Genomic DNA, 22468 nt, shown 5'->3' on the forward strand with positions numbered 1-22468 from the left:
TTCCATTGTTTTTTTTCCATAATGAAATATTCATGATAAAACAAATGTCTAAAAATAAAACAAGGTATTTTGTTTATTTTTATTATCCATTTGTGTATCGTTCGCTTGATTCTCTTTCAAAGAACCATTACAACGAAACAATGTGCCTTTAAAAAAAAAAGCAGTAGGCACGGTAATAGGTTTTAACAAAATGGTTCTCATGCATTTTTTAAGAATGCTTTTCTTAACGTCCTCTTCTTTGGTCAATGACAGTCTATTGTTATGTACCACTCAAGGTTTGTTTTTAGTGGTAGGACATAGGAAAGTGAGTGAGTGAGTGAGTGAGTGAGTGAGTGAGTGAGTGAGTGAGTGAGTGAGTGAGTGAGTGAGTGAGTGAGTGAGTGAGTGAGTGAGTGAGTGAGTGAGTGTATTAGCTTGGTGTAGCTGCTACATAACAAGCCAGAGAGATTGGGACAGAACACTTGCCTTGAGTTGAAATCACTCGTTGAATCAAGCATGTACTAACTATAAAGCTGAGCAGTGTGATGTCTGAATGGGCCACCTGATAATTACAGAGGAGAGACCGGCGGCGCTCTACAGTGCAGTGCCTCGTAAAATTATTTAGGACCCTTAAGTTTTTTGGGACGTCTTGCCCTGCTATGAATTCTGTTTGATGAGGATGAGTTTGTGAGATCTATGGGAAAATATTCAACAAAATGTGCCTCTGCTGGGCTATGCTGAATTATACTACACTAACGTTTGTATTTTTCACTGCCTGTCATGTTCAGTTTAGATTGTATTCATGGCTACTGAACAATGTTTTCAATATTTCATGTGCAAGCATTGTTTGTACGGCCAAAACAAGTTGGCAAGATGTTTCCACAAAATTTAAAAAAATAATGACTACTGTACATCTCACTGTTTGGAAACAGTAAGCCACTATTTTGAGAAAACACTTTCGTATAAATAACACACACTTATTTAGTTAGCGAGAACATTTGTTTCTTCCATTTTGAATGCCAGACTAAGGGGTTCACATGGTTCGAAATGAGATGCTACTAGTGATGTAAAATAAGTATTCTCATTTAAAAAAAACAGGCGCTCTGTAACTACTGTATGTATACAAAGTATGACACCACTAAATACAACTTGCATGACTGGTGAAGAGGTGACTGAATAATTATTGTTATTTTTAAGAGCAGCCATTTTAGTTACAGCAGCTAAAATTGGTCTACATTAGTTTCAAAGTTGTCTGCCTCTGTTAGAAAAAGCTAAGAGTGAGAATAATTCTCCTTAACTTAAAGTTAAAGGCAACATATTTTTGTATTTAATATATATTGCAGTGAGACACAGACATAATGTCATGGAAACTGAAAATGTTCAAATGAGTTCCATTAAAATGTCCATTAGCAGAACCAGTAGTTCAGTGAATTTAAGACGTGAGTTCAACAGTAAAAACTAAAGTTAGATAATATCTGCATCGTAAAAAATAACCAGTCCACATTTGAAATATTCTAAAAGCTCAGTTTCAGGTTTAGGTATACAAATCTGGGGCCAACTGACAATAATGTCTCTATTCCATTTACAGAAATTTCCCCTCGATTTCTAAAAACGTCACCAACTAAAATCCAACACTGCCAAAGAGATGACGCCAGCACAATCTAACATGACAATGTCAAATGTTCTGCATATAGATTGATTAGTCCCTAACCTGATGAGTCAAGGCGACAATACTCTGGAGATTAAGGCCGTGATGACATTGATGAATGGAGACTGGAGACATTGATGAATGGATTAGTGTTCTAAAACCCCTCAATCACTGGGCTGCAGTATCACAGCACTGCTCCCTTTTAGCTCTGTTATCCTCACGGGAATAAACCACAGACATTCGGTTCAATAGGAAATCCTCTCAAGATGAAGACGTGCCTTTGAGATCCATGCTAGGCCCAACTTCAGTCACTTTATAAGTATTAGTATCAATCCCCTTCTATGCATTATATTAAAAGGTGGAGTCAGCAATTCTGGAGAATGCTTGTCAAAATCACTTTGTGTCAAAATCCGTGAATATCTCCTCACAATCCTCGACCTGCCCCGTACAATGTGTTGTAAAAATATGGTGTTAATACACAGCCTAGGCTCTGTAAACTTGTATGCATACAATATGTAAACAAAAGGGGCCCAACATAGCTAGCAAAATACCAGTTTACAGAGCCTTTAATTTAGTAGGAAAGTTTCACCGAACACTTACCTTTGTTATACAATCTAGTTCTCTGAGTACTTCAGAACAGAACTAAGACAATGGTTAATTTATAGATTAAAAATCAGTCCATACTTAATTTACGATAGACACTGTTAAACTATTTGATTGTAGAGAGTGTTATTTATTTCTAGTTCAGTGTGTCTTTGAAAGTCCAAAGTAAACATGTGGCAAGAAAGATGGATTCAACAACAGTGCAAGATCTGTTTAATTAAAATTATTTGAAAGGGGATGCAATATGTATTCTTCAATGAAAAAATAACTAGACTGTATAATTTTTAAGAAAACAACCAAATGCTGCCCTTTAAGTATTCCGATGCCCCCCTTAATTAAGCTCCACTACCGTTGGGAATTTGGACTGTTTGCTAGAGAGATAAATAAACACATGTTCACCACTGAACATAATCTAAATATGTCACGAGTAAACTCAAAAAACACATTTTGCTAATGGGGCCGTTTTTGCCTAAATGGAGCAAAGCGGTTTCTACTTACACAGTGCGGATGTTTTCTGGTATCATTTGTTATGAGATGTGCAGAAACCTTAAGATCAGTTTGATAAATGATGTGAAACACTCAAGTTGGAAGGGTTAACATTTTTGCATGTGTCATGGTTGACAGTAGTGTTGTTTTTGGCGGCCCTGTTTTAATTTTAGTTTTAGTCTAGTCTTTGTGTCAAACTGTCATTTTAGTTTGTATTAGTCTTAGTCCCGTTTATACTCTTTTTAGTCCAGTCAAGTTTCAGTCGACTATAAGTCTGAGCATTTCAGTCTTCTTTTAGTCAGAATTATCCATGACTATGTTCATGAAAGTACAACAGTATAGTGTGCAGAAACTTACCTGCAAAGTGGTACATTGTTTGAGATGGAAGAGTTTTTAAAACTTTACCTGACTGGACTGCTGCTGGCATCTAGGTCCTGCGCCGTCACCGCTCCGATGATGGTGCCCGCGGGTGTGTCCTCGTAAACATCCATCACGTAGGAAGGCTTATTGAACACTGGGGGCTCCATCACATCCAGCACGTTAATCTTCACCGTGGCTGTGTCTTTGAACGCCCCAAAGGTTTGAAACCTGGGGTCCAGATGGGCATTGGTGGCGTCCACTTTAAAGGTGTACGCTTTCTTGGTTTCAAAGTCCAGAGGCTAGAAAAAAACAAAACAAAAAACAGGATACAGTACCGTTAAAGCTATACTGCGTACGTTCTGTGTGATAACAACACAACACTGGTCGGTGCATCTACATGAGATAAAGCCTTCAGTGATCACACATGGATTGTATACCTCCTCCTGTACCCTATGTCCAGTGTGTTTCTTAGCAGTAGTAGCAACAACTGAAACATTTCCTGGGCGCTTCTTGGGCTCCTGGACCAGTGTCGGGGGGGGCGACACCAGTCTGTAACCACTGCCATACTGGGAAATACAGAACTCATTTCGGGAAGCTGATGGGCTAAATCGACTTGTTTCAACTGATTTGGCAGTGGCTTGAAAAACTTTAGCTTTTAAAGTGACTTTTTACAACTTCATTTTCAAATCACAGCTGCGGCCATGCTCTGGAACGTGTCTGCAGCGCTGCTTTTACTACATACTTTCGCTGTAGTGTTTAACCTGTATGAGCTGAGAGCACTTGAATAAATGCAGTAACGTAATATGAGCATCCGTGTTGACAGCAAGTTCGCCCCTCGGTTCAATAGTGTTGTTGTTGTAGTAGCATTTTTCAAGGATGAGTAACTGCTCTCAGATGTCAACATCAGCCTCCTCATATCCAACAAATGTTAGTATTTTGGCTGAGTTCCAGTCTTTATGTTGTCACTCAAAACCCCATTCAAATCGCATTGTTCCCACCTGTCTGAGAAAGCGGAACTAAAGGAGTAATCACACTTATTGTATCTGAAGAAAACGCTCAGATACAATGACAAGTGATGATTTTGCATATTCTTGTTGTTTAAATGACAGCACAAAAGGCAGTCATTGGCACAGTGGAACCATTGTCATTGGAGGTACACAGTGGGTCTTGGCAGGGGTGTTACAAATAACTCCGGGCCCTATATCAGTCTCCGTGGGCCCTCTTCCTCCCGCATGTTTTAGTTTGTTGAACAATGAGCCAACAACACGGATCTATAGTGGTTTTTGGGAACTGTTACATTTAAATGTAAAAAATAATATATGATACTGTATGTTCTGCAGAGTTTCACCTCATTTTAAACACACAGAACAACTTAGGGCTGCAGCAGTAGCAAAAATGAGTTGAATATAGAGACAAATCCTAGTGCAGAATAGTAGTAAACCATCCTGCACCTTTTTATAAGGGGATCAATGTGGCCTTAGAGATCCTCCACAATTTTTTGGGATGCAAAATGCAGTCACTCTACTGACTTATTCAACAAAATTAATTTAAATGTATGTGTAATGCTAATTACTTCAAAATAAACACACACACACACACACACACACTACGATGCCCCTGGATCTTGGCCCGGTTACTTGTCCCATCCCCTTAGTGTGAGTAAGTCAAGCTGCACTTACTTGGTTCAGCAGTACAACACTCCCCTTTACCCCCTTTACAAGACTGCTTCAAACAACAGCTCGGGGGTTTCATGTGTTTCCTACCATCTCAAGCCTTTTGACATCTCGGCTCAGGGTCAATTAGCTGAGAAGAGAGGGGAGAGGATTCTGCATCGGTGTGTCTGCTTGCAGAGGTGTAAACATCTGACAGCAGTGACACCCGTGCTCGTACTTCTGCCCGTCTCCTGCCCTCTCATGTGTGACCAAAACCTACTTGGGCGAGCGCGCAAGTCGTTCACGCTCTACTGGCGCACAGTCACATGAGAGAAATTCCTTTCTGTGTATTTCAAATTGACTAACATGGAACCACTTTGGCGGCAATGCTATCTTCCCGGCCCCAGGACTCTGGGGCTTCTCTCCGGCATTTTGTTCCAGAGCAAAGTCAAAACAGCTGGTAACGATGACTGCAAAATGTGCTTATCAGAGGTGAGAGTCAAAAGGAGTCAGCGATTCTGGAGAACGCCTGTTGTCAAAATCAGTGAATATCTCCTCATGATCTGCTATCGGCACTTACTGTTTGTACGCTGAACACAACATCCAGTGTTATTACACAGCTTAGGCTCTGTAAACAGGCATGTTTCTAGCTACAGTGGCCCCCTTTGTGTTTACAAACACTGTGTACACTGTTTTTACATACCAATTCAACACACAAGCGCAAACGCAGTACGTATGGGTGGTGGATAATGAGGAGAAATTCACTGATGTATGACAAAAAGCGATTTTGACAACAATCAGTCTCCAGAATTACTGGGGATGCTAAATGAATATGACCAGTCATCTGACTAAATCAAATGTATGTACATTATTTAGATATCTAATTAGTAGTCCAAGCGCTAGAAATGACTAAAGGCTGTGCAATTCTGATTTCATAGTGATAGCAGATAGCAGATGCTTTCAAGCCCTGCCTCCCCTCCATCTCCATGGTTTCACAGTCTTGCTAGCACAGCAGGTGTCCATAAAAGAAAAAAAAAAGAGAGAGAGAGAGAGAGAGATAGAGAGCTGTGTGAAGGCAATCCAGTCTGAAAGCAATCATTGACCATCAACCACCATGATTGGTTTGATTACAGTGTGCCAGATGCAACTGGCTGGGCCCAGCTATAAGATCCTTGAACAGGAAACACAGTCTGTCCCTTTCAATCTCGTTCAAGAAGTGACAACACAAAGGAAAGAGCGAACTCCCTGACGCGACAGGACCGGATAAAATAAGATACAATTAGTGAATAACTGAGGTCAGCCCGGATGCTACATCCATATTATTTGCTATCTATGGTGTCAATCATATGCCGGTTCCCTACAATCTCGCTCAACAATTTTACCCCAAGTACACCTAAAAAATACCATGAAATGTACAGCCATCATTACTTTGGTTTACAAAGCTGCCATGGTGACTGTGGAATTATGGGAATCACAAATCTGAAGGGACTGAATATACTTATCGCAGTGGGAAAAAAGTCATAAATGACAATAAAACTTCACAAAAGTATTGAATATATGGAATCCGTGGTCACATGTCTGGTTCTACGCAACACAGCACAGCACAACAGCTGCATTTTCTTCATGCGTTTACTGCAATCATTCGAGCAGGAGCTGTGCATCTTCATAATAGCAATGGAAATGTGCAAAAAAGAAGGTCTCCATATATCAAAAGTCTATGAATTCCTTTAAGACAAGCAGGAACAAGATGCAATCACACTGCATTTTTGGAAATGGCAGTGTCACAGATAGCCAATCGAGTCGCTAGATAGTGTTATCTAGTAAATGATCTAAAACGTATTAAGTAATACCTCATAAGAGTCCCTGTTACACTGTATGCTTATGCGATATTGTGCCTGAACCATTACATGTAGACAAGTGTGCATAGCTCAGCTGACGCAGGTGCACAGGTGTAGGGGGAGGGGGGGAAGGCGAGGTAGACAGCAGGAGGTGAACACCAGGCCTCATTAGCCAGAGAGTCTCACCAGGGACAAGGCAAGGCGGCGCTTTCCATCTCGACACGATGCATCACCACAGTTAGGAATGGGGGGCCCAATCTCTCCCCCTTAATAACTGTCTAATTTTCATGTAATCCTCAGATAACCAAAGACAGACTTGAGGAGTGTGTGATGGGAAGATGGCGATGCTTCTTTTTTTTTTTTGCACTTGGGTCACATATCTTCCATCGAGCACAGCTGGTGCCCTGGAGTTCCATTTGACAAATTACGGTGTGTGAAAAAATATTATTTAGGTGCAGGTGGTCTCCGTTATGTTAAAAGTGTTGGGTTTGATTAGATGTTTTAATAACTAAGCTATTTATAGAGCTAGCGTGTCAACCTTGTCAATATGTGCTGCAACACCTAGCCTAGCTTTAACACTAAATTGCAGGCAGGCTAAGTTAGAATTACAAAAAACAAAACACTACTATATATTTGGTCAAAACAATGTTAGGGTTATTTAATATACACCTGGCACTTGAAGAAGAATAATACTTCACTGACCAGATATTATTATTTGCTAACTAATAAGATCATGTCATCAACAAACACAGATTATTGCTTCCATTTGTTATAATTAAGTTCATCCAACACAGACAACAGAGGTTGTTGTAGGGGAGGGGAGGCTCTGTACAGAATACCATCATACATATTGGGGTTTCCCATTTAAATCCATCCAAATTCATCACATCGTTCAACTCATTTTAAAACTGGAATAAGTCAATCTGACAAATAAAGCACACATTAAGAAGTTTTGCTGGTAAAGGTTAAGTTAATCAAGAAAAATAGATGCCATCAGAAAAAACAAATGGCGCTCATTTTCCTAAGCAGACGGAGGAGGGAGCAGCCTTTCCGACACCCATTGAAACAATGCATGGACGGCCGTAGGAATAACTGTCAAGAAAAATCCCAGTGATAATTGAACATATTCCGGTTTTGGGTGCAAAGCTGGTAATGTTGAGAGCTTCACTGCCTTTTTTTAATGTGTCTGACGCTCACAATGGTCCAAGAAGTGTCTGGGATATCTGTTGTTAAATAGGAATAAAATGGGGGGCCAGGAGGGGGTAATGAGAAACTCAGAGTTAATGAGAAGACGTGCTAATGTGTCAACGCTTGACTTGGGGAGAATCAAATCAGATCGGGAGGCCATAGGGGAAATATCCCAGGAAATAGAAAAAAAAGAAAAACGTCCATTCATTCACTGAGAGCATGGATCATTTTGAGTTCTTTTCCCGTCCTTTTCCTCAAGGATGACCTACTTATGAGCTCCAAAAAAACTAGTTCTGTATGAATATGTATTCCCCATCTCCACGCAAATATAATCCTTAAAACAATGTTGCATATATTGTACACCTATGCATGTTCAATTTCAGTTCGAAGTTTCATTATACAGCTTGTACACCTTTTAATGGGTTACCGCGGACACAACAAGGAAGTGTTATCAACGGAGGAATTTGTAAGGAGGACAGACCGAGTTCCTCTCATGTCAGTGCTGCTGCTCTTCAACATCACAACAGAACACACTTGAAATTCTAGGCATGGCGCGGCGCCCTTTGATATGTAAATGTGCACCTTCATTGCACTGGCAGTGATACTGAATGAAGGACTTTTTTTTTTCTCCTTGCCAATTGAACATGCAACGATCCAAAGGGAATTAGTAAGATTTATAACAGGGGACTAATCAAGGCAATCGCAGTCTCAAAGCTATACAGCATTACTCTTCACGCGCATTGATACGTTCTTACATTGTCAGATCTCATGTTTGAATATTTAACAATGGACTTGCTTGCCGAATATACTTTATACCGATATATATAATACGAGACGAAAGATAACCTGAGATCTGTATCTGCTTCTGGTCCCTCCCCCACAGCTGTTCCACGCTACGGAATGAATAAAAAACGGAGAATATACTCAACATTTCGAGACTGAAGTAAAGTTGGAGAGATATTGACAGATATTATGAACTTCCAGGATCAATAACTCATGATAAAAAACTTTATTAAAACACAAGCATATATTTGCTATAACCTTATTTGTAATGAAAAGGTATGGAACATGTTTGGTTTCAGTGTTGCGCTTATTTGATGGTACCTGCGCTCTTGTCTCTCAGCCCAGTGTACATAGAGTGCAGTGTATTATTATTCGCTGAGTGTAGGGGATGGCTCTTTTCGGCAAACATTAGGTTGTAGCTCATTGTCTGCCTCATGATGATAGCAAAGATATAATGTTTGTGTTTTGAGTAATTTGTGAGTTATTGGTGAAGGATGTTCAAATCTGTCAATATACGGTATGTCCAACTCGGGAGGGGGGTTGTGGTTAGAACGTCCCCTAAAGGCTCAGGCCTCATTGCAGCAGACCCAAGTTCGAATCATGCTCGTGGTCAGTTATCTGCAAGTCATCCCCTCTTTGCCCCCTTTTCAACTCTCTCTCTCTCCATTATGTCTAATAAAGCGACAAGCGCTAAAAATGAATCTAAAATTGTATATTTTTGAAATTTTTCTTGCAGTGCATAATGAGAAAAAAAAAGTCTCCCGTTGCCCTAAAACTCTTTCGTACAATGCCCAGTGTTAGCTGCAGCTGTTTTTTTCAGCGTGCCAGTTATTTTTGGTACTGCAGAACCATGACGGTATGCATATTGAATGGGCTCTCAGTTTTGTTAAGTGTGTTTGGTTCACAATAGCCAAGTTCAATATTCTTCTCAAATGTTTTGCTAAGCTTGCTTAATAATATGGAAGGGACATTCTCCTGCCAACACCCAAGGGTGAATCTTTCCTTTTCCCCTTGAAGGCTCATTATCACCGCGCAGCAAGGCATTGGCAAGCTGAAGGCATTTGTTTGTGCTGAGCACGGCTATTACCTGAACGGGCTGACGATTAATAAATAGGCTGAAGAAAAACACAGTAAATGTTGGTTAATCTATGATATGCAGCGTGACTTCAAAATTCATTTAACCGCAGTATAATGTATGTACAATAACACTTGTGAATCATTAACAACCGCACGCATGAATTATCCCTTTGAGAGTAAATCAAAGCCACAAGCCAAACATGCCTGGAATATCATATCATAGGTTTTTTAATTGCACTTGTGTGAGCCAACATAGTATATTTCTCTGAAACTGCATTAGGCCATGTGTCTGGGTGCTTATTTCTAGAGAGAGAGGCCCAAACCTCCTGATCCCACATGACAGCACACATCAACCAAAGGCTAAAGATTTTGCCTGCTGGGGTTTGCAGTATAAGCCGTAATAGTCCTCACAATGCACAATGAGCTTAACACATTATTTATGGCATGCAAAGTCGCTTTGTGGTGAAAACTCCACCGAGATTCTGAGCAAAGCAATTATGACTCATTTGGTCTGACGGGCCGGGCCTAATATCTGTCTGGTGAACGAGTGACTTCTTTATACGGTCACTGCAGTCAATGACAGACAGTTTTCAGCAAGATCCTGTCATGCAGACAAAATGCAAAAAAGAACCTCTAGCTATACCATTGTGTCATCAGCAGTCAACTTGACCACAAAGCACAATGAGCTCATCATCAGCAGAGTTAAAGCTTACATGCCCCAGAGATCCAATTTGATGTCCCTTTTCTAATACCGGTGGGGCCTCCCCTAACGCGGTGCGGAGGAGGGGATGTTCACTTTATTGTGCTGCCATCAGTCACATCGGTTTGTGTCCTTGGGTGCCTCCAAGCATCTCCATCCGCCATCCGGTGCTCACAAACAGCAGTGGAGTGTCATTGGGAAAAGCCTAGCCCACAGCAGCAGCAGCAGCAAGAAGCACCGTCCACACAAACAGCAGTGAAGTGGAGTGTATAGTGGAGTGACTGCAAAAGACGCACACTGCCACTCTTAATAGGACGGGGGTTAGCCGCGGGATGAGCCCCGAGATGCTAGTTTAATCTATTACTCCCACGCTGCCCCCGGGGGCCTCCAGAGAGATGGCACTTCATCGACTCCAAACACCACCTCTGCTGCCTCTTTTGTCGATACCTTTTCTTCTCTCTTTTTTATTCCCATCTCTTTGTACTCGTTTTTTCACACGTAGCACATTCGCATACATAACCAGACATGCACAGAAAAGACTTGGACATATTGCCCCCCCCTGCTTGGTTGCGTGGTGAGGTGTTATCCTTCTCTCTGTTGGACACCCGGATCTCCTGTTGTTCAGAGGTATTGTTTCTTTTCTCTCGACTTCTTTCACACCTTGGCCTTAAATAACTCATTCCACCTCCCACTGGAACACTCAGCGCCCATAATCAATAGATTAGTTTCAACCCCTGTCTGTGTGAGCAAGGCTGGGTTGGTATCATACTACATACCACTGGATATAGCCATTCTCTATCAATACCAATGCTATCGTTTTTTCAAGCTATAATATATTGCAAACGCCTAATGGCAATATGGAGATTATGTTGAAGTCTGGAGAATTTTTTTACAAGGTAAGGACATTTCGTCATTGCTAAAAGCATCGGCTTGTCCTCATTTAAACCGTGTAAGACCACCGTCCCTTGTGTTCTTTAGTATTCAAACCAACATTCCTCATTGTTTTCTGGCCCTCAGTCAAGTTAGCACTTTGTTCATTACTTTAGTCATTTGACCGTTACTTTTTTCTCCAGCCCTGGTAGTATCTCATCAGGACTGAAAGACAGTGACTGCTTCCAATTCTCTGAAATGATTTACTGTTCAAACAGCCCAGTAATGACATTTTCTGAGGGAGAAATTAGACTGCAGTCACTGTCTGGCTTTAGTCAAATTAACTCCTTAATTGATGTCAGCGAGGAGGATGGAAAAAGGCTTCTCACCTCAATACTACCAATTGTATTGACTTTAGGGAAGTCTAAAGGGGGTTGGATTGGTTTAGAATCCAGGCAATTATAGTGGCTTTGTTTGTATGGTAATGTGTATCAACTTTTTTCTCTTTAAAACGTAAGGCAAGATGGATGTATCATTGGCCACTGTTGGTGTAACCTGATTAAAAACTTGAAACAAATCAGTTTGCAGAAATAAATAACTTGTAAATTACCGACCAAAAGATCAAACTGTTCTTCTATCAGTGTGCTACAAATGTCAGTGTACCGACATATTTATCTTTATTCATAAAAATAAAAAAAAACAATATCCTACTATTGTTCTTCAGCCCTTCAAACCAGTACATAACTGTCCTTGTGCATGGTATTAAACCACTTATACATCGTTTCTGAGTGTGACAGAAATGTCTCCCTTGTTTAGTCATTCGCTATTCTCCATTTATTATTTCCCCCTTATATGTATTCACTGTTGAATTTACACAACTCTACTTATTTTACATGAACAATAAACAAATATTTCCTGAAGGATATATCTTCACATCTAAAAGCCCCATATTGGGATGGCAACAATAAAGTTATCCATGTGGCATGGGCTCATACCTTAACAACTAGCAATCACCTAGCAACACCCAAAAATAACTTCTATAAAACACAAACCCTGGTAAATGGATTGCATGTAGAGAGCACTTTTCAACCTTAGGTGGACACAGTGCTTTACAACGTGACTCTCATTACACAGACCTGGCCTAAGGGAGTAATTGGGGTTAAGTTACTTGCTCAAGAATAATGTGGACAGGATCGAACCATCGAACCACCAACACTGACATGAATTAACCTGCTCTATCTACCTACAGATCCACTAGCCTGGCACTGCCCGGCAACATACTTCCGCTCAATTTGAATTTCCCTTCAGTAGTCAGTCTAGGTCTGCGGTATATTAGTGGGTTTTCTCTAGCCAGATTTCTGCCAGTCCAATCAGCGAACAGAAGGAGTGGCTCAGGAGCCGGCGCATGACATGTGTCACGACCAAACGGTATGCGATTGGTTGGCAGATGCAGAGTGGCACTGGGCAAATCCAATAGTTTTAAACTTCAACAGACACCTGCCTTCAAGTGAGTTAAAGTTTTGTCAATTGAGCGATTCCAGACCTTCTGTACAAATGAAAATAAGTACAATGGTCTGGTAAGGCCAGGCTACAGATCCACATCCCATGGCTCAAAATCAATTAAGCAACATCATCAGCAAAACATCATATCACCTGAGCTACATCCCCAAAAACCAAGCAACCAATTGACTTTAGTGAGCAAGTACTCATAACCTTTCTTTAAAAACTTTATTTCACAGTTATTTTCTATGGTCATTATCAACTGTTCTATCACTAAATACTGCATCTATCCTTTGATTGAGGGCTACATGCAGCAGTTTTTGTAATACACAAGTCACCTGCACGTCTCTACAATGTTCTTTTGAACCACTTTGCCACTCTGGTGCCAATGGAAATTGGTGGCAGTGCCAAGAGGTCTGCTGCAAAATGCACTGTGGCCACCGAGGGCATCATTGCGTCTGGTACAGTGAGTGAGGAGATAGTCTTGTATTGAAAATTTGGATTCCCTGGATGCGAGTCAGGGAAAATCGTATGCCACACACATGCTTGTCATTAAACAATGCCTGCTCCTCTAGGGCTGAGAACAACAAACATTTTCAATTACGCGTATCTGCCATCCTTTCCCTTCTCCCAGGAGGAGGTAAATAAACATGCAAATGGACAAACAACATTTAATCTGACATAAAGAGATTTTATTTTCCCCCAACATAACCCAAGGTTATCATTGTGTCGACGCTCACAATGTGTTACTAGAGTGCTATTGCTCCCCATACACTCTCTCTCTATATAGAAATGTTTGAATGGGGGCTTTTCAGTGTGCATTTACAGTCGTTCAGCGCACACACACAGATTTTTTTTTTGTGTGTCCGTATGTTTACCTGGGAATTCATCGGTGGATTTATCTATTGTCTTCTATAATCCCGTGTTTTTGCAGATGGGATGTGCAAATATCCCCTGGTCGCCTGTGTGTGTGCCTGTGTGCCTCTCCCCCTGCATCGGCACACCGGGAAAAAAAACACGCTTCGAACCCATTACTCAGCCTGATCCTCTTATCATAACCAACCTTCCCCACTCTCTAATTTGGGGTCTGCCAGAATGTGCTCAATGTGTGTACAATGTGGCTTTATGTGTGTCTCTCAACGTCTGTGCTTTGCGAGGGAGGGGACGTCAAAAGAGAAAGACAGAGGTAGAGCGGTAGAGAGAAAAAGAGTGCTATTGTCTGCACACATTTGCACACCTGTCTCCCGGGATACATTCTACCAATCTGAAATAAGACAAGTGTGTGGGCGGGTCAGTATTCTGGGAACACAGTGGGAACAACTCATAAAGGCCTCATCATCTCCAGCTATACTGCATATACACACTTCTTACCCACACCTTTCCAAAGGCACGGCTCATTCTTTCTCTCCTCTCTTTCTTTCTTTCTCCGTCAATGGCATGCCAATATCATAGTCCTTCACACGATAGCAGAGGCACACACTGTTTAGTACATTATACTGAGGGGGGGGATTGGTCAGGTCGAGTCAGTGTGATTCTTGAGGAAGCTCATTGTCAAAATCCGTGAATATCTCCTCACGATCCCCAAAGCTGTACTGTGTATGCGCTGAAAAAAAAAGATTCAGAATTGTTAATACACAGCCTGGGCTCTGTAAACGGGAATGTTGCCGGCTACGGTGACCCCTCTTTGTTTATATCATGTGTTTATACACCAGTTTACAGAGCCTAGGCTGTGTATTGAGACTAGGTGTTTTTCACCGGCACACATTATACATACAGTACATGCAGGTAACCGATCATGAGAAGATATTCACTGATATTGACAAAAAGTGATTAGTGAAAAATACAAGGTTTCTCCAGAATCGCTGACTCCACCTTTAAAAGACTCTCAGAATGATCCCCACCCCCTTCCCCCATCAACAAGGGAATGCATCTCTCCGGCTGCCTCATTGTCACATGGCAGCCTATCAAACACAATGGAAACAATAGGATGAAAGATACATCCTCTCTCCAGCCATTTAAAAAACGATGTACACAAAGAGCTGTCTTCATTTACATCATAATTGCTTTCCCGTCTCATTCTGTTATCCCATTAGTGTCAATGAAGAAGGTCAATATAACATGATATATAGCCATGATCCATGGGCATCATTCAAACACATGTCTACTACATACTGTACAGTATAGGCCCTATATGTGTGCATGTACGTCAATGCATTACACACACAGAGGCTTGCATTATGTTCCCACACATTGCACCGGGAATACTGAGTGAGCCTTTTTTACACCAAGCACGGGGAATCAATTACTCACTCCGCTGCATATTTTTTGGTTGGATCAAAGGATGGCACACCTTTTGTGTAGCTGGTGTGCAGGGGCATGTTCTAAAAATGGAGCAGTTACCGAGCGAAAAAAAAAAAAAAACTCAGTTTGATATATCTGAAAAACAAACGCAGATTTGCATTCCCCCCACAGTACATTTTAGACACTTGCATCAGCAACACCCCCGAAAGGCACAAGAGAGAGCTGATAGAATTGGCTGCGCAATCACAGGAAATATATGCAGTTATATCCCCCAAAGTGAGACAGGTGACAAAGAGATCTCTTAGCACTCCTTACAAGTGAGTAACAAGGGGTATTTGCAGGAAAAGGAAGGGTTTAATGAGAAGCACACTTTTTTTTTATAACTCCGGGGTTTGAATTTGAGTCCTACACACTTTTGGAGGAATTCTGAAGGTTTTATATCAAAAAGTTTGAGGTTAGGTGGGGAATTATATTGTATCCGTTATGGTGAAACAATACCAAAATATGTGAAGATACAATTGATTTTATTTTAGCTTTTTTATTTGACGGATGTCATAGGGTATTACATGTCTTATGACAACAGATATCATCTGTAATGCAAAGTGAATACAAATCAAAAAAGCAATTTCTATTGTTGCTAAATAATTATTGCTGTGCGTCAAAGTATTGTATGTCTTTTGGAAATCATGGCACAAATCTCAGGTGAAAATATGTACACAAAACCCAAACTGCATTTTGGGAGATTTGTAAACAAACTCATTCCAGAAAAGGAATCCATCTCATCCGTGCATGAGAGAATTTGCTTGCAAAAAACTTTTCTGACATTCAAATTGTTTTCCTTATCCGAGACATGTTGTGGCTGTTGCATAAACGCAAACTTAAAAGTGCTCTGCAGTTTTCTCTTATTCTATTGATCTTCAATGGCACTGAGAACAAATGGCATTTAAACTCGCCACAGGGGGTCTACTGCATTCTCCCAGGAGGAAAACGCAGCACACACATTTGAAGGAATCAAAGGCCTTCTCTGTGTGTGCGTGCGTGCGTGCGTGTGTGCGTGCGTGCGTCATACAGTATACAGTATTTCTGTTCGAGAGCTTACATCTGTCAACGTTTGTGTGAGATTATGCAATTCACTTCATGTGTGTGCGCCTCTGTCATATGTGTGTGTGACCTTACAACACAATTATGTCATATTGTTTTCAACTGTTACATGGTGCATTCACATACACTGATCCAAACATGGGCAACCACAGCAGTTCAAGTGATACTGACATGATGTGTTTTGATGCCAGGCTGGCAGCATGAGCGTGGAAGCATGAGCAGTTCTGTTCCAAATGGCAGCGAGAGGCAACAGTTAGTAAACGGTTGAAAACGGCTCTCGTTTACTGACGTGGCCGAGCCTGCAATGTGTGATGCTGTGACATATTGACATGCTACAAACAAACAAACAAAAGAAAATCTCTCTACTTGTTGGTGGATGTGGAGCAACAAGGGGCAAGGAATCAGTCAAATGATGATTGCATTAATGCAAATATTTTGTATTAAGGCGAGACAATGCAGGTGAATAGGGTCAAATGTTTAACTTACCGGTAGATATCGTCATGAAAACTTTAAATACTTTGAGGTTTTTTATTGGCATTCTTTCAGAAAGGTGTGAATACATATGCAAATGTGTCAATATATAACACATTTTGCGTACATGTGCGTCTCTTTAAAAACGTATTTATGGAAAGTTGAGTTGATGTAAGTGCTTTTAAAGGTTGAGATTACTATTTCAAACTATTGATACAAATGAATGTTGAGCTAATGTCTGTTAAAGATTATTTTAAAGAAGAAACAGATGCAAACAGTCAGGGTGTATTCAAAAGAACACCTGCATGTCCATGTTGTACCTTTTATTTATACTAGTATGAAACAATAATAAAACAAAAAATCTCACATTTGACCAGTGTTTGAAGAAAAACAAGGCTTTTTGCCTGCAGTGTCTCGCCTTAATTCCCTTTCTGTCGCATTGACGCTAGGAGACCGTTTTAGAACTATCCTTTAAACTAACAGAGAAGGCTCCTGAAACCTTAATGAACACCATCCTGAGCCTCTTTCATCCTCTAGCTCACGCCACATCCATAAATGCATATCGCCCGGCCACTGTCACCGAGCTGAACGCTTCTAAAGGCCCAAAAGAGAAATAATATTACGCTCCGTCTCTCAACAGTCAAAGCCTTGTGGGTAGAAAGATATGATTTCTATTGAGTGTGTTTGGGATTGATTGATGTGCCATGTCATCCACACAGTCACAACCCCAAGGAGCGCATTACAACAGAGAGTGGGAGACTTTTAATGGGCATATTTCTTTACTTAATAAGAGAAAACAACATGAATACATGAATACATTATGAGAACAAGAACTTTAAGATTGATGGAGAAATTCACTGATGGGTTTTTCTACAGAGCAGCTGTGAAGCTGGTACTTAATGTTCTATTATACAAGTTTTAAAATAGTATGGTTTATTGATGGAATTGTTTAGCCATTCATCATCCATCTATCTATCTATCTATCTATCTATCTATCTATCTATCTATCTATCTATCTATCTATCTATCTATCTATCTATCTATCTATCTATCTATCTATCTATCTATCTATCTATCTATCTCTAAATTACAATAGGTCATACTATTCTTTAAAACATATGGATGAACTGAGCCTTGAAGGAGCAGAGCTTTTTTTTAATGTCTTCATATATAGGCTAAAGTTAATAATTGATTGCGTAATAATACGTCTTATTTTAGCCGAGCTATTTAGCAGATAAGTACTCAAGGCACCGGCTGGGTCTTGCTATATTTCTTATTCTAAATTTAGTCTATGTCCTTTTTTCTCCTTCACCTCTGGCAGTCGCGAGTCCCCCCCCCCACCCCCCCCCTTGAAAATGAGAAAGTAGATCTCGAAGGCTTTAGGAGTAATACATTCTCTCTAATATTATTTCACTGCCACTGCCTTTGCTGCTGTTTTGTGAGGAGTGATATCATATAGCCCCCTTACTAACCACTCCATGTGGTCAAAGTTGGTATTAAATGAGATATAGGTTTTCGCTTCCGTGGTTCAAAGAAAGTGCAGCCAAAGAGCAAGACCTCTCGCCGAGGGCCGCCACACGCTGGATGTATTAATCCACTTAGTAAAAAAAAAGAACATATGGAATGGTAAATGAGCCCTGGCATGCTGAGGGAATGCCTTAAAATAGCACGGGGTGCACGGAGGGGAGCTATTCGATCGCTAGGAGCTGTGCTTAAGGTACATGGGCAGCAAGGAGACTACTTGTTAGAGATTATACACACATGATATGGAATCTAAAGATAACAGTTGCAGCCCCTACATATTTTGAAATGAGTATTAGCGTTTATTTTATCATGCATTATATATTTTTTTTATCTATCACAATATTAATATTTGAAAGTCGCTCCCTCCATTTTTATGTCCAATGATGTTAGATTTTTGTTGATTGTTGGAAATACATACATTTAAAAATAGTCTGCTGAGGTATTTTTCGACCTAGCTCAAACAACAGCAGTCACATGATTGCAATACTGTAGTGGCACTGGGAAGCTTATTATCTTTCATATGAGGCATCCTGGGATTTCCATAGTGTTTTAAAGAGTGTATAAATACAATCCATTAGGTTAAATCATTGTAAAGAATGGCATACCTATGGGAAAAAACCACCCCCGCCTGCAAGCGTCTTGGGAAGGCTATGCATACATAGTACAGCTTTAACATTTTCTCATTGTTTCTTAGATCCCATACCCGTCTGAGGATGATGATCCCCTCCTGGTTGTGTTCGTTGGTGGTGATGTCAAACATGGCGCCCCCGTCTCCCGGCACAATGGTGTACTCCACCTCCGCATTCCTCCCGATGTCCAAATCGTGCGCTTTGATTCTGCCCACCGCAGACCCTACCGCAGAGGATTCTGGGACTTTAAGGTGAAAGAAACCTGTCAACAAACAAACAAACAAACAAACATCAGAAACCAAATTGTTTTAATAACAATTTTAATTTAATTGTATGCATCTAATATAAGAATTCACATACAATATCTTCCAAACATGCACACATCAACATAACAAACCTTGGTGTTAAGGTCATACAGTATACTATCTGGATATGGTGTCAAGCCCACATTACACATTAGAAATCAAAGCGTTATCCCAAAGCAAAAAAGCATTCAACAAAAAGAAAATTGTACAATAATTCCCAATCCTTCATCCACATGTAACACAGGTACTTCTCATCCTATCACACCCCACCCCCTACCCTATACACCCCCCCCCCCCAGCCCCTCATGATGGAGAATATTTATCTATTATCATCACTTGACATCAGATGGATAAACAAATCAACAGATCTCTTTACATCTCCTGTCTTTTATATGGTTTTTCATCTCACACAAGGCAAACCGCTGATATGCTCTGTATGAAGTCTGAAGCCCCTGTTGCTATCGGCATGGGCATTATTCAATTCTGACATGTTTGGACATCAAGGCCGCTCAGCACCTTGTAATTGGCCGTTGCTTTCGAACTGTAACGTCAACAAACACAAAGCGTATACAATGCGGAGGTACTGGACTGGGAGGAACATCTACAAACAAACAGTGGATTGATCGATTAACCACTTACACATGACAATAGGCGTACATACATTTTTAACCGTGCCTACCTCTCCACTCTCTGAGACACAGCTAGATCTTTGAACAATGGCATCGGCTTGTGCCAAAGAAATGAGAACTTTACTTTTGCATTATGAATCTAGTGTTGACACCAGGTCATCACACTGGCATGACTGTGTGAATGAAAGGAACCTGGAACCCTGTAAAGCGCTTTGAGTTCCTATACATAGAAATAAAGCGCTATATCCATTCATTATTATTATCATAGATATATCCCATGGGGGATTCAGTAACACATTTTTTTTTCTTGTTTTGGGGGTAAATCTTATTATTTATAACATGATCCTGAGCTGGTTTTCCTTTTTCATGGCATTTATTCCGGGGACTCTTTGTCTTGTCTGAATGAGATTCTACAAGTCGACATCATTACCTGTAATTAAAAAAGAAATTAGACCCTATATGACAAATGAACCCATACTTGAACTTGCGCAAGCCTAAGTAAATGGGGTTGGGTAAAAAAGTCACCTCTATGACTGGGTCATTCTGCCGCAGCCATAGGGGTGTTTGAACTTTGACCCTAACCCTGACCCTTTTTTTATTGCTATGAACCTGTGTGTCATGAATGACGTTGATATGAATTTAATTGGAGCCACTTACTTTCACTATGTAGCTTTAACTAATATCTGTTCTGCTGATTTATGCATAGGCTCTGGAGCAATTATGTTGAGTTCATATGCGGTTATAACTTTTTTTTTTTGTTCCCTGTCTTAAATGTTGAGAATACTTTGGATAAATAAAGCCGATATTTTCACCTTTCCCTTCTCTTCCAGTGCTGTGCTTACCACCGGTCTTTCACACTGAGGATAGCGCTACTTGACACACACAATGGCATAGCACAAACTTGAACATAAATGTCAACGATATGCCCGAGTGTCACCGCTCTAGACACTAGAAGGGTGAAAATGGATGCTTCTTGGCAGGGATTTTTTTTTTCTTTTTGTTGTTGGAGGAAGACCGAAATAAATGTACTGAAACAAAACCAAAATATACACGTACCTGCTAAGGCTTCTGAAAAACGTTGCATCAATCTAAATCAATACTGTAGGTTGGGCAACACTCTGAGATACTGGCACTGCAGTGATGTATGCACTCCCTCTCGCTTGTTATTCAATAGTTTCACTGTGGATCTTACCATTTATTCTCAGTGTTGATTCAGGGATAGGGCCAAGGGAAAATTGATGAATTCTGGTGCTATGTTTTCAATAAATAATCAAGTACTTCCAGGAAAATGCATTCATTTGAAAGTGATTTTAATCATCCTTAACATCCTTTTGCTCTATGACTGTTATTCAGTGCCAAAATAGAGTTTGTTTCATAACACTGTAATGTTCTCTCCAACATATGATTGGGTTATATTGAAACATTTGGTAAAAAAAAAATAAGAAGATGAATTCTCAACAAAAACGAAAAACTAAATAAACTGAAGAAAAAAAAAAAAAAAAAAATAACAAACACAAAACTGATAAAAATCAATACAAATGAAAAACATCAAAACACATTTAAAAAACAACAAAAACCCATAATACATCCATTGCCTGTTGATATTTTCGGGAATTTTAAAAAGTCAATACACATTGATAAAAGATGAAGATAAAAATGTTTCCTGCTGTGTTTTCCTAGTAAGGACATTAAAGGGTTAAGAGTGGTAAAAAACACAGCTATTGTAAGGAACTGTCGGTTATAGCTAACAAGCTGTGAGTATACAGCAGCAATGCCACGTGAAGGTATACATAACAGTATTAGTCATGACCTTTGCATGCTTTCCAATTATGACCACATGTAGTGCCATTCAAAGCTTCATCCAGGGGGATTGGCGGTTTACATATACCTAATCCTTAACCACTATGGAGTGGGGAAAAAAGGATGCATACTGTATGTGGGATGGATCCATGCAGCGATATTATAAAACACAACTGAGTCATTTGATTGTATTTCTTCAACATGGCCACCACATATATAGTTTTACCTGTAAGCTTACCATAGATTTGAAAAGAGAAATAGACAAAGACAGGATTTTGGGGCAGGGGCAGAGGAGGCACCATATTTTGGCCCGAACCCTCTGTGCTGTGACAGCATTATGGAAATATCATATTTTCCCCCCCTCACAGCCAAAGGAGCTTGACCGACTGACTGCCTGTATTAACATTCAGAGGAGAGCATTTTAGTGTCGCCGCAAAAAATACCTAAAAAGACATACCTAGCTGTTTCTATGCAGGACAGCATTTTGGCTTTCCTATCATACGCATTGCTGTTTTTGGACTAACAATTCATTTTCCTACACTTTTCAATATTCATGCTTAGCTTATGTAGATAAGTGCTCATAGATCTATGTGTTTACAGCAATGAAAACATTTTTATTCAAGCTTGGCTTTTTTGACCTGCTGAACGCCACAATCAAATTAATCTGGTTTATCGGCTTATAAAAAAAAAAAAAAGACCCGATAAAAATACAGTGTTTAAATACATGGTCTTAATCCTCAGTACATCAGATCTAAATATAGGACGATGGCCCGCATGAGCAAAATAACACCAGGCCCGTTGCTGCAGATGCAATCAGGATAAAATAAACAGGTCTGTTTACGACAGCGCATAATGACAAATAATGAAAACCAATTACAAAGAGTACAGGCATGATAAATAGTCCGTGCCCTGTTGTAATTGCACAGCGTTTATTTTGCTATTTAAGAAAAAAACAAATGTTTTAACCATGCCTACGGTCACCTGCATGATAATTGTTGTTGCACGGTCATTATATTTAAAGGTC

The 22468-nt window shown here is 40.2% G+C and overlaps 1 protein-coding gene across 1 annotated transcript in view; it reads right to left on the minus strand.

Moving 5' to 3' along the window:
• LOC307268120 (cadherin-12-like) overlaps positions 1–22468 on the minus strand; it is a gene marked incomplete at its 3' end in the record, with an annotated part of 71112 nt that overhangs the window by 19915 nt on the left and 28729 nt on the right. The window contains exons 5-6 of the mRNA XM_080050643.1: positions 18785–18972; positions 3122–3375 (exon numbers count right to left, since the gene is read on the minus strand). Coding sequence (XP_079906769.1) covers positions 3122–3375; positions 18785–18972 — 442 coding nt within the window. The remainder of the gene's footprint in view (positions 1–3121; positions 3376–18784; positions 18973–22468) is intronic.

The sequence above is a fragment of the Ammodytes marinus genome (genome assembly GCF_949987685.1).
Source record: "Ammodytes marinus genome assembly, chromosome: 21".
In the NCBI taxonomy this organism is placed as follows: domain Eukaryota; kingdom Metazoa; phylum Chordata; class Actinopteri; order Uranoscopiformes; family Ammodytidae; genus Ammodytes; species Ammodytes marinus.